General features: G+C 52.6%; 1 protein-coding gene across 6 annotated transcripts in view; it reads right to left on the reverse strand.

The window, feature by feature from the left end:
* Nucleotides 1–12,721, reverse strand: part of STIM1 (stromal interaction molecule 1) — a 69,147-nt gene that overhangs the window by 25,069 nt on the left and 31,357 nt on the right. For all 6 annotated transcript variants that reach the window (XM_081327354.1, XM_081327352.1, XM_081327353.1 and 3 more), the window contains exon 3: nucleotides 438–552. In XM_081327354.1, the coding sequence (XP_081183480.1) occupies nucleotides 438–552 (115 nt within the window). The remainder of the gene's footprint in view (nucleotides 1–437; nucleotides 553–12,721) is intronic.

The raw sequence follows: 12,721 nt of genomic DNA on the forward strand, positions 1-12,721 counted from the left end.
TTTAACCTTCTCCATCTCATCTCTCCTTCCCCTCCTCCTCCTCCTCCTCCTCCTCTCTGCAAGCCCTACTCCCTTGGGTCTGAAAGGTCTGCAAGGAAACCACCAAAAGTCAGAGAGCCCCAAGGACCCCCCGGCCAAAGTGGGTGCTGAGCTCCAGTGGTCGCACAGGGGTTGACCACAGGGCTCTAACTTTAGTAGGGAAGCAAACCCCCTGGACCACCTTTAGCCTTTTCTGCCCGTTGGCCTTCTTTTGGGGGGGGGGGGGGAAAGAATTCTCCAGGTCTTCTCCTGACCCTTCTCAGCCTCTCAGCCGGGCCCTCAGGACCAAGCAGCCCAGCCCGAAGCCTCTTCCTGCCGTTACAGGCAGCGAGTCCCAAGCCGCCCCCCCCCGTCCTGCCCCGACAGGCGCCCGAGCCGCGGGGCCCCTCCGGGCTCACCTTCCGATGCCTTCCAGGACTTCCAGAGATCTTCAACGCTGATGAGCTTGTCCTCCCCGTGGAAGGTGGTGTGCTTGATGGTGGGGTCGTGGTAATTCAGGTCTTCCCGCAGGAACTGGGCAAGGAAGACGACGAGAGAGTCAGGCCTGCCGACTCCAGCTTCTCCGCTTCGCTGGAACCCTGCCGTAAACTGCGAGGGAGGGGGAGGGAATTGGGGGTGGCGGCCCGTGGGCCTGGGAATGAGGAGACCAGCAGCGGGAGGGGAGACGCATGACAAGAAGCAGAGGGGCCAAAGCGGAGTGAGGCGGCTTCCAAGGGCACCCGGCCCGGGAACCAGATGTGAAACTGCACGGGGAGGCACCCCATATCCGAGCCGTTCCCAGAACACCCCATCCTATTGGACACTGATGGACTGGTCGGGGGGGGAGGGCCAGGTAAAGCGGGGAAAGCGTAACCGTTGCAAGGGAATGTTCAGATCTAGCTTGACTTTCGCTGCAACCACTTAGCTTTAGTAAAAGAATCTTTCACTTCAACCGAACGGCCTCGAGGGCCTGTCTTTCCTAAATGCCCACGTTGGGGCGGGTCTGACGGACAGAGTCAACCAGCTACATCCGTCCCACCACAAAGGACACCCCCTTGCAAGGCTTCTTTCCAACCAGAGGCCGGATCAGGGCCAGGGCAGGACAAGTCAAAGCCCTTCCGGGTTCTTATGCAAATGGACGCCACCGAATCGTTGAAAAGGCTGCCACTGCCAGCTTGAAAAGCTGCCCTGCGTTTTCCCACCTGCTTCCTGCGTGAGACCCCCTTGGCCCACAACAGCCAACTCTGCCGGGGGGGGGGCATCCACCTGTCTCGCTCGCCTGCGTCCTTTCACTGAGTCTGCCCTTGCCAACAGCTGTCACAACTCGGCAACCTTGCAGGAAGGGGCTGCCAGGACTGGTGCACAACGAACAAGCAAGCCTGTCTAAAATGCGCTACGGTCTCCTGCTTGAGCAGGGGGGGGTGGACTAGAGGACCTCCGAGGTCCCTTCCATCCCTGTGAGTCTATGATTCTGTAAGGGTCTCCTGCTTGAGCAGGGGGGCTGGACTAGAAGACCTCCAAAGTCCCTTCCAACTCGGGTATTCTGTTATTATTCTAGGAGGAATTTCCATCGCTTACGGAGGCCCCCCCCCAAAAGATTCTGCCCATAAAAGGATCCTTTTTTTGTGCTGTCAGAAGTTGTGGGTGCTCCATCCCTGGAGGTTTTTAAGAAGAGACTGGACAGCCCTTTGTCCAGAATGATATAGGCTTTCCTGCTTGAGCAGGGGGTTGGACTAGAAGACCTCTGAGGTCCCTTCCAAGGTAATAATCTGGGTACAAGATGAGGGCACAGATGGAGAAGTTGGGGGAAAAGGATCCAGCCCCCTTCTACATGGAGAAGTGGGCTCAGGAATTAGTGGCTTGGTCACCCCTTATGTTTCTTTCAATGGGATGAGTGAAGACACAAGAACAGCCAATAGAAAGGGCTGGACGGGGTGGGTGGGTGTCCTGGTCCCCTCTGGGATGGGTTCTTTCCTTGCAGACGTTTTGTGACCCAACTAGGGAACATCATCTGTGCTAGAAGGGGAGAGGAGGAGGAGGAGGAGGACTCTGGGGTCCTTGGTGCTCTCTGAGTTGGGCTGTTTTCTTGCAGACTTTTCATGACCCAACTAGGGAATATCATCAGGAGGAGGAGGAGGAGGAGGAGGAGGAGGAGGAGGAAGGACTGTGGGGTCCTTGGTGCTCTCTGAGCTTGGCGGTTTTCTTGCAGACGTTTCATGACCCAGCTTGTTAACATCGGCAGGGTTAACAAGGGATGGGGTTTGTGGAATGGTAGAGGAGGGGGAGCAGAACTGTGGACTCCTTGCAGACCCAACTAGGGAACATCATCAGCGCTAGAAGAAAGGAAGGTTTGCTCTCATTTTATAGACAAGTGGCTTGCTCTCTAGGTGTTGGTGGAATTACTCTTCCTGGTTACTTAATTAGGCTGCTGTTTATTGCTTGATTGTTTCTCTGAGTTGGTAATTTCCTGATTGGAGGAACACTGACAGAGAAAGCCACCTGTACATACACAGAGAACAAACCCTCCAGCTGGCTGGGGAATTCTGGGAGTTGAAACCCACAAGTCTTGGACACCCCTGCTTTAGAGCTTCAACTGGTCATTCTCAAGCGAAAGCTGCCTGCCTCAGTGTGGGGAGATCCCTGTATTATAGTCGGAAAACAATAAAGTAGCTACTTTCAACTCTACCCATGTGCACTTGGTTGTTTGCCCCTCACTGGAGTTGCCCAAGGGCGTTTGAAAACCGGGATGCTCACTAGAGACTCTAGGCCAGGGGTAGGCAACCTTGGCTCTTTTATGACTCGCAGACTTCAACTCCCAGAATTCCTGAGCCAGCATGGGGAAACTATGGCCCCCTCATGACTCGTGGACTTCAACTCCCAGAATTCCTGAGCTGGCATGGGGGAACTATGGCCCCCTCATGACTCATGGACTTCAACACCCAGAATTCCTGAGCCAACATGGGGGAACTTTGGCCCCCTCATGACTCGTGGACTTCAACACCCAGAATTCCTGAGCCAGCATGGCTCAGCTTGGAAACCTCTCCCTTTTCCCTCAGCATGGCTGGCTCAGGAATGCTGGGAGTTGAAGTTCCCGAGTCATAAAAGAGCCAAGGTTCCCTACCCCTGGACTAGGCATTAAGAGGTTGCGGCTTTTAAGCAAACTTCATTACAAAAACATTTGCATGTTTGTTTGTTTGTTTAAAAAAGCACCCAGAAAGGAATAAAAAAGTGAGCAGCATTTGTGACACCATTTCCTGCTGTTCATCAGCACGCCCAAACTCTTGGACTTCAAAAAAAAAAAAAAGCAAAGTCAAATCAAGAGTGTCAAGAACAAAAAAACCTGTTTTGTTTTTTCTTCTGAAATGAGCCAACAAGCCACAAACACGGAGGGTGCTGTGTTCACAATGATAGCAATAAAGGAAATGAAAGTGTGGCTGGACCAAAAAAGCAGCGACTTGCAACAGAGAGAGAATCTCTCCAAGGGTGAAGAAGGTGCTCGGCTGATCTCACACTGACACACACACACACACACACCACACACATATACACAAGCTGCTGCTGCTGCTGTGCTGGTGCAGCTTGATGAATCCTTTCCTAGTGGACAATCCCTTAAACAGGAGCCCGCTTGTGTGCGGCAGCAGCCAAAGAAAGCTAACACAATTCTAGGCTGTACAAACAGAGGCATAGAATCAAAATCACGTTGAAGTATTACCACCACTTTACAACGCCTTAGTAAGGCCACACACCTACAATACTGCATACAATTTTGGTCAGCACATTACAACAAAGATGTCGAGACGCTGGAAAAAGCACAGAGAAGACCAGCAAAGACGATTAAAGGCCTGGAGACTGAAACGTGTGAAGAACTGCAGGATTTGGGTTTGGCCAGTCTGGAGAAGAGAAGGACCAGGGGGGACAGGATAGAAGTCTTCCAGAATCTCAGGGGCTGCCCCAAAGAAGAGGGGGAGTCAAGCTATTCTCCAGAGCGCCCGAAGAAGGCAGGACGAGAAGCAGCGGATGGAAACTCATCAAGGAGGGAAGCAACCTGGAACTAAGGAGGAATTTCCTGACAGGGAGAACAAATTAGCCAGCTTTATGGAAGTTGCCTTCAGATGTTGTGGCTGCTCCATCACTGGAGGTTTCCAAGAAGAGGCTGGACAGCCATTTATTTTAAAAATTCCATTTATATCCCGCCCTTCTCCGAAGACTCAGGGCGGCTTACAAGCTTAGCAGTAGCCTTCATTCTATGTATATGCCTGCTTATTAGGGCTTTCACACACACACCCATGCGGCATTATTACAAAGTCAGCTTATTGCCCCCAACAATCTGGGTCCTCATTTTACCTACCTCGGAAGGAAGGAAGGCTGAGTCAACCTTGAGCCTGGTGGGACTCGAACCTACACTAATTGCAGGCAGCTGGTGTTACTTAAGGAGGCATTAGCCCACTGCTCCACCAAGGCTCTATTTGTCTGGAATGGCGTAGGATTTCCTGCCTATGCGGGGGGCTGGACTGGAAGACCTCCAAGGTCCCTTCCAGCTACTCTTAATTCTTCCTCTGCAGTGTTCTCCTGGCCGGTTGGCCCAGCAGAGCGTCCCCAGGAAGAGCGAGGGAGACAGTCCGCAGAGAGCCGGGCCCAGGGTCCGGAGCAGAGAGAGAAAGGCCAGAAGGCCAGAGATGAAACATCGCAAGAGGGTCCAAGATGGCCGTGCTTAAACCCTGCAGCCGAGCCAGGAAAGGTGGGGGGGGCAAAGCAGAGGTGCAGGCCTGCTTCCCTGCAGCCCCCTCCCCAGCACAGCCCGTGACCTCCACCCAGAGGCCGGCAATGTCCTCCAGACCCTCCATGCAGCTTGGAGCAGCCCTGATCTCCGGGGGGGGGGGGGGGGAGGGAAGCGGGCAGGGGAACCAGCTGTTGCTCGGTATATTTAGCTCAGGAAAGAAAAGTGATCCGTCCTGTCAGGCTGGCAAAGTCCGGCTTCCAAGGGGCTCAGGAAGTGGCGGTGGCCAGGCTGGGGGGGGGGGGGGCTGCTGCTGTGGTGGTGGTTTTCTGGGAAGCCAAGAGTCCCGGGGGCTGCTCCGTCCCCTGCAGAAGAGCAGGAGCCAAGCAAATAGGCTGTGCTGAGCCTTCCTTCCGTGCCCTCCCTCCCTCCTTAATCAACTTCCTCCCTCTCTCCCTTCCCTTCCTCCTTCCTTCCTTCCCTCCCTCCACCCGCCTGCCCGCCTTCCCTTCTTCCTCCTTCCTCCCACAGCTCAACCCAGCCTTCCAGTTCTTCGTAAGAACCCCCCCACTGGGGCACGTTGGCACCCCTGCCCATCCACCCGGAGGGCCCACCTCACCATGGAACTCCGCTGCTTCCCGTCTCAACCTACTGAAACAACGCCTAGAAAAGGAGAATCAAAACGACTAAAATGTCAGAAAAACAGAAGTGATTTTGAAAAGGTGGGTTGAGGGAAGCGGGAAAAAGCACTCATTTGCCCGTAAGATGCCCACCTGGAAAGGCCGAGAGAAGAGCTGGTGGACAACAGATGCTGACAAAATCAGGAGCTCAGATACTTCAAAGGACCACCACAATGTGACAACCTGCTAAGTTTGTAAGCCGCCCTGAGTCTTCGGAGAAGGGCGGGATATAAATGGAATTAAAATAAATAAATAAATAAATAAATAAATAAATAAATAAATAAATAAATAAATAAAAAACCTGCAAAACCGTTGCACAAGCTGCAGGGCACCTCCCGGTCACCTTTGCAGGTGTTCAGGCTGGTTGTGGAGAAGGTGACCCCCTTGGCCGGGGAATTCTGGGAGTTGAAGCCCGCAGGTCTTAAAGGGGCCGAGGTTGGACACCCCTGGTTTAGCGCCTTCTCTTGCAACAGAGACCCCTAAATCTGGCTTGTGAGCTAATCATACATTGAAAATCAACCCTACTGTCAGGAAAAATCTATTTTTTAAAAAATTTGTGACTGTTAATGTTTGAATGGCATCGTAAGAAATTCTTCCCTGCGTGTCACGTTCTTAAAAACCAGAGGACCCCTGCAGAACAAAGAAAAATAAAGAGGGATGAAATGCTTTCCTCTTTGGCAACCCAAGGATCATCTCCACACCGTCGAGTAGCCTTGCAAAACTATCACTTCGCATGCGTAAAAATGGCCTTGGATTAAAGGGGATGGAAAACCGGATCCCCGATGCTCCTTAACAACATGATGGGCAGGAGAAAGCCGATCTCCAAGCAGAGGATTTGCAGAGAGGCTGATCAGCAGCTCAAGTTGGCTCCTGAAAGGGCCCTGAGGACTATATTAAGACGGCAGCTGAGAAGCCCGTCAAACTCACGTGCGTAGCTTGAACACGCAGCCGAGGAGCTTCACTGCCACAGGAGGGAGGGAGGGAGGGAGGGAAGAGCAGGAGAAGGAAGCAGAGGAGGAGGAGGAGGAAGAGGAGAAAGGAAAGGAAGAGGAGGAGGAAGGGAAGGAGGAAGAGGAGAAGGGAGGAGGAGGAGGAGGGAGGGGGAGGAGGGCTGTGGGGTTCTCTCTCAGCTTGGCTGCAGACATTTCATCACCCAACTTAGAACCACCTGCCTCCAGAAGCGGTGAATGCTCCAACACTCCCAAGTTTTTAAGAAGAGATTGGCCAGCCACTGGTCTGAAATGGTCTAGCCCAGGGGTCAGCAACCTGAAACAGTGAAAGAGCCACTCGGAACCGGTTCCCTCACAAAAGGAAAAACTGGGAGCCGCAAAAAATGTGTGCGCATGCGCAGAACAGGGTTTGACTGAAGAGTGGAGCCAAGGCGAGATATGCACCTACCCTGCATATTTGAATTGATTGGTTGAACTTTTTTAGTCCCACTTTTTTTTTGGGGGGGGGGGGACTGCACATGGCAGAGGACCGGGAGCTGCAGGAGACGGCTGAAAGAGCTGCATGCGGTTCCGGAGCCGCGGGTTGCAGACCTGTAGTATAGGGTTTCCTGCCTGAGCAGGAGGTTGGACTAGATGACCTCCAAGGTCCCTTCCAACTCTGCTATTCTATTCTATTCTATTCTATTCTGTTCTGTTCTGTTCTGTTCTCTTCTCTTCTATTCTATTCTATTCTATTCTATTCTATTTTCTATTCTATTCTATTCTATTCTATTCTATTCTATTCTATTCTATTCTATTCTATTCTATTCTATCCTATCCTATCCTATCCTATCCTATCCTATCCTATCCTATTCTACTCTAATTGTATTCTACTCTACTTTACTGTAACTAGGGAACATCAACAGTTTGTGGACAGGAGGAGGAAGAGGCGGGGGGGGGCTAGTCATAAGCTCAGAACTGCACATGTTGGTCTCCTCCTCCTCCTCCTCCTCTCTCGGGGTCACCTTCCTCTTAGTCACCCATAGAAGAGGAGCTTCTAAAAGCACCAGAAGGGGAGGCCACGTTTTGCCTCGAGACCCTCCAGATTTCCTTTCTTCTTCCTCCCTCTGCAGAAGTCTGCCCTATCAGCCCCCCCTGGGAGAAGGGAACCGGGAGCCCAGGCCACGATCCGGAACCCTCACGGCACTTTCTGGACCGCGGCCAAGAGCGGCTCCTGCCCCCCCCCGGAGGGGAGGGGTGAGGAGGAGGCCCCGGGCCCACCTGGGAGGGTCCCCAGCAAAGGGGCTGGTCCAGGCTGGGCTCCCAGGCAAGCCAAGGCCGTTGTGACGGGGATTGGGGAAGACTCCGGCCTCCCTTGCTGGACTGCCGGGATGGGACAGCCGGGACCGGAGGCCAACGGGCGTCTCTCATCAGCCCACCAAGGGGAGGAAGCCCGCATCTCCTGCTCTTCCCACAGGGCAGCCCGGCAGGAGAGTGAGGAAGGCCCGGCGGTGCCTCTCCAGCCGCCAATTCTCCCCTCTCCTTCCAGCGCAGGGAGAAAGTGCCAGCCGCCCGTCCTGGCCCCGTTCCTGGGACTGCCATCACGACCCCGGCCAGCTTCTGGCACCTGCCCTCATCCTGGACGCTGTCGGGGAGGCCGCCTGCCCTCCCAGCTCCAAGCGGGGCGGAATTCACCCCGTTCCTGCCGGCCTTCTTGCTTCCCGCCGAGAAGGCTGCCTGCCCCCCAGGCCGGGACGCCCTCCTGGCCAGGTGCCTGGTGGGATCCTTTTCGGCCCCTGCAGAGATCCCTCCGTCCTCCAGGTCCCAAAGGTGCTTTTTCCCAAAAGGCAACCGGACTTTCTCGGTTGTTTCTTCTGAAAACGTTTCGCTTCTCACCCACCCGCTGCGGAAGTAGGAGACTCTGCGCCAGGGGTCCCCAGCCGTGCCAACTTTGAGACCTGTGGACGTCAACTCCCAGAATTCCCCAGCCGGCCATGCTGGCTCTGTGCCATGTCGGACAAAGGGCTCTCCAGCCTCTTCTTAAAGGCCTGGACCTTATTCTACACAGGAGAGCCCTCGAAAGGCTCCCTCGGCCTTGCAGAGCCCAGCCCCAGCAGAAGGCTGAGCGCAAACCAGCCAGGCCCAAGGCCGTTCCCCTGGGAAACTGCCCTCCGCCCATCAAGGAGGGGGTGGGGAAAACACAAGTGCAGCCCCCCCACGCCCCAGTGGGGAAAGAAAGGCAAGCTCCAGATGCCCTGCCAGGGCTGAAGGTGGAGCAGGAAGGGCAGGTTTCCAGGCAGGCACCACCCGTCCTGGGGACGCAACTCAGAAGAACAGGGCCGCTGCACCCCCACAGGGCTTTTAAATTACTCTCCCGGCTCTCGGCCAAGCTTGCAGCCAGGAGAATTAAAGCTAAATATAGAAGCCAGGGTTGGGAGAGTCCATGTAGGCCAACATGTCTCCCTGCCTGATTCAGTCTGCAAATTCGAAATGAAAACGTCCCCCAGATTGATGGCCGTCCAGCCGATGTTTCGTCACATTTTTGCTAGTCTAAAATGCAGCTATGGGGTTTCCTGCCGGAGCAGGGGGTTGGACTAGGTGACCTCCAAGGTCCCTTCCTCGGTCCTGCCCTCCAGAGCCCTCCTTCCTCCGCTTGCAAGGCCCTTTCCAGGGCCCCAGTCAGTCTCCTCCTTGCAACTCTTTTCTTTCCACAAGCATTTATCCTATCTAGCGCTGATGATGTTGCCTAGTTGGGTCATGAAATGTCTGCACCCAGGACCCCACAGTTGTCCTCCTCCTCCCCCACTCCCTCCTAGCATTGACAGTGTCACCTAGTTGGGTCATGAAATGTCTGCAAGGAAACCACCCAGCTCAGAGACCACCAAGGAGCTCACAGTCCTCCTCCTCTCCCTTCCTCCACTCTGCAAACCCTAATCCTTCCTTCCAGCACTGACGATGTTCCCTAGTTGGGTCATGAAACATCTCCAAGAAAACCACCCAGCTCAGAGAGCACCAAGGGCCCCATAGTCCTCCTCTCCTCAAACTCCCTTCTAGCACTGATGATGTTCCCTAGTTGGGTCATGAAACGTCTGCAAGAAAACCACCCAGCTCAGAGAACATCAAGGACACCACAGTCCTCCTCCTCCTCCTCCTCCTCCTCCCTGCAAGCCCTCCTCCCTTCTACCACTGATGAGGTTCCCTAGTTGGGTCATGAAACATCTGCAAGGAAAACCACCAAGCTCAGAGAGCTTCAAGGACCCCACAGTCTGTCTGTCTGTCTGTCTGTCTTTCCTTCCTTCCTTCCTTCCTTCCTTCCTTCCTTCCTTCCTTCCTTCCTTCCTTCCTTCCTTCCTTCCTTCCAGCACTGATGAGGTTCCCTAGGTGGGTCATGAAACATCTGCAAGAACACCACCCAGCTCAGAGAGCAACAAGGACACCACAGTCCTCCTCCTCTTCCTCCCTGCAAGCCCTCCTCCCTACTAGCACTGATGAGGTTCCCTAGTTGGGTCATGAAACGTCTGCAAGGAAACCACCCAGCTCAGAGAGCCCCCAGGACCCCACGCTTCAAATATTCTTTATGATTGCTATCCTGCCTTCATTTCACCCGTGTGAATCCTTCAGCCCTGGACTCAGAACTTCAAACTGACCACCGCCGAATCGATGGGAACCTCTGGGTCAATCTCTCTACAAACCTGGGCAACTTTAGGATGTGTGGCCTTTAACTCCCAGAATTCCCCAGCCAGCCATGCTGGGAACTAAAGCCCACAGATCTTAAAGTAGCCAAGGTTGAAAAATGTCACTCTGAGTTGACTTGTTTTGCCTTCTTTGCAAAATGAGAGCAACTTTGATGGAAGCAAAGTTTGTTTTAGAAATGAGTGAAGGAAGATAAACAAAGAATCTCCCTTGGAGGGAAATGGATTAAAAGTAAAAGTGATGAAAAAGCAACTTGGGGTGAAATGAAAGTGAGGAAAGGCTGGAAGGAATATCCCAAAGATCGTATAACAGAATAACAGAGTCGGAAGGGACCTTGGAGGTCATCTAGTCCAACCCCCTGCTCAGGCAGGAAACCCTATTCCATTTCAGACAAACGTCTGTCCGGTCTCTTCTTGAAAGCTTCCAGTGTTGAAAACTTCCAGTATAGGAAATGGCAGTGATGTACGAAACTTGGGTTTCATGCTTTTTTGTAACTCAGACACAACTCTGCAGGAAAACAGTTGCTAAAGTTTAAACACGATGAGCAACTATATTGCAAAAATATGGAATTTGGTATTTTATGAAGGACTTTGGCTCTTCTGAAGCTGGGGATCCGTGAAGGGGATGGTCCTCCAAATATCAAGAGGGAGGAACGCCAGAATGTAAAAAAAGACGTTGAGACTCTGGAAAGAGGGCAGAGAAGAGCAACAAAGATGATCAGGGGGGCCGGAGGCAAAAACATACGAAGAACGGTTGAAGGCATTGGGTATGCCTAGTAGTTTAATGAAAAAAAGGATTAAGGGGGATGCAATAGCAGTATTCCAGTGTTTGAGGGCCTGCCCCAAAGAAGAATTGGGGGTCAAGCTATTCTCCAAAGCCCCTGAAGGCAGGACAAGAAGCAACGGATGGAAACTAGTCAAGGAGAGAAGCAACATGGAACTAAGGAGAAACTTCCTGACAGTTGGAACAATTAACCAGTGGAACGACTTCCCTCCCAAATGCTCCAACACTGGAAGTTTTTAAGAAGAGACTGGACAGCCGTTTGTCTGAAATGGTATAGGTTTCCTGCCTGAGCAGGGGGTTGGACTAGATGACCTCCAAGGTGCCTTCCGACTCTGTCATTCTTTTATACTGTCATTCAGTCATCAAAGAGGGATTTCAAAAGATGGTGATGCTGGCTGGGGAATTCTGGGAGCTGAAGTCTGCAAGTCTTAATGTTGCCAAGTTTGGAGATCCCTGGACCAATCTGTGGAAGCCGTGGGGATCAGTGGCTCTTAGCCTGGATGGCGGGGTGTGTGCACGCGCATGCGCCTCTGAAGGCATCTGCTGGGAGACCAATTAGTCCAGCCCTCTTTGGAAGACACCCCAGTTGGGGTAAACGGCACCCCCATCCCGTGCCAGTGAATCCCAAGCTTAAAAGGAGAACCTGCGGTTATTTTTCAAGCTGCTCTGTTCATATTTTGCCCAGAAAAGAAACTCGAGGCGGGAAATCCTTGGGCTGAGCTGGTTTTTGCGTGCCCCTCGGATGCTCTCCCGGGCAAGGGCAGGCGGCAGTTTGGACGGAATGAGCAGCTGCTGCGTTACAACCTCCGGAAAGGGAGCGTGGCGGGTGGCAGGGCGGAAGAGGATTGCCCGGCGGCTTAGAGAGGTCCAACGTTTTCCATGCGGAGACCAGAGCAGGCCAGGCCAGGCCAGGCTGAGCACCAGCACCCGGCTGGGAACGGCAAGCTGTGTACGCAGAGACACCCCACATTTTGCCATTTTCAAGAATCTGAAAGGATCTATAAAAACTCTGTAATTGTCTGGTTTGGCCCAGCAACTGAACAAGGACCGGTTCGGACTTCGACGGAGCGTTAGGACTGCAGAAAAAGCCACTCCTCCCACCCAGGGCCTGCATGGTGCACAGGTCAGAAAGAGGGCTGAGAAAATATCTTGCAGAACACCCAATCCCCGACACAAACTGTTCCAGCTCCTCCCCTCAGGACGAGCTATGGGGCAGTGCAGGCCCTTCCCTTGTGCTGAACACCGGATTCCCACCGCACGGTTTCAACTTCTTATTTCCACTATTGGTATCTTGTGGTTTATCAATTGTTGTTTGTAATTTATGATCAATGATCGTAACTGTGATTTATGATCTATGAACTATGACTTGCTGTTTATCGGTACACTGAGAGCTTCTGAACAGGAGACAAATTCCTTGTCTGTCCAGCCACATTTGGCCAATAAAGAATTATATTCTATTCTGTTATGCTTTGTTCTGTTCCATTCTGTTCTATGTTCTATTCTATTTTATTCTCTTCTATATTCTGTTCCATTATATATTCTATTCCATTCTATTCCACATATTCCAATCCTAATCCCAATCCTAATCCTATTCTCTTCTCTTCCATTCCATTCCAGTCTATGCCATATTCTAGATATTCTGCATTCTGCCCTGTCCTGTTCTGGAGGGTTCTGCTCTAGGCCGGCCTTCAGCCAGAGGAGTTCATCCTCGTCCCTTCCTGTTGATTGCTGATCAGACTGGCAGAAGATGCGGCTTAGAAAATGCAGGCTGTCCTCGACTTACGACCACAACTGAGCCCAGAACTTATGCGGCTAAGTGAGAAGCGTATATATATAGCGAGTTTTGTCCCCTTTTACGACCTTTCTTGCCACAGTTCTTAAGTGAATCGCTGCAGTGGTTA

Source organism: Vipera berus (genome assembly GCF_964194415.1).
Source record: "Vipera berus genome assembly, chromosome: 4".
Lineage (NCBI taxonomy): Eukaryota > Metazoa > Chordata > Lepidosauria > Squamata > Viperidae > Vipera > Vipera berus.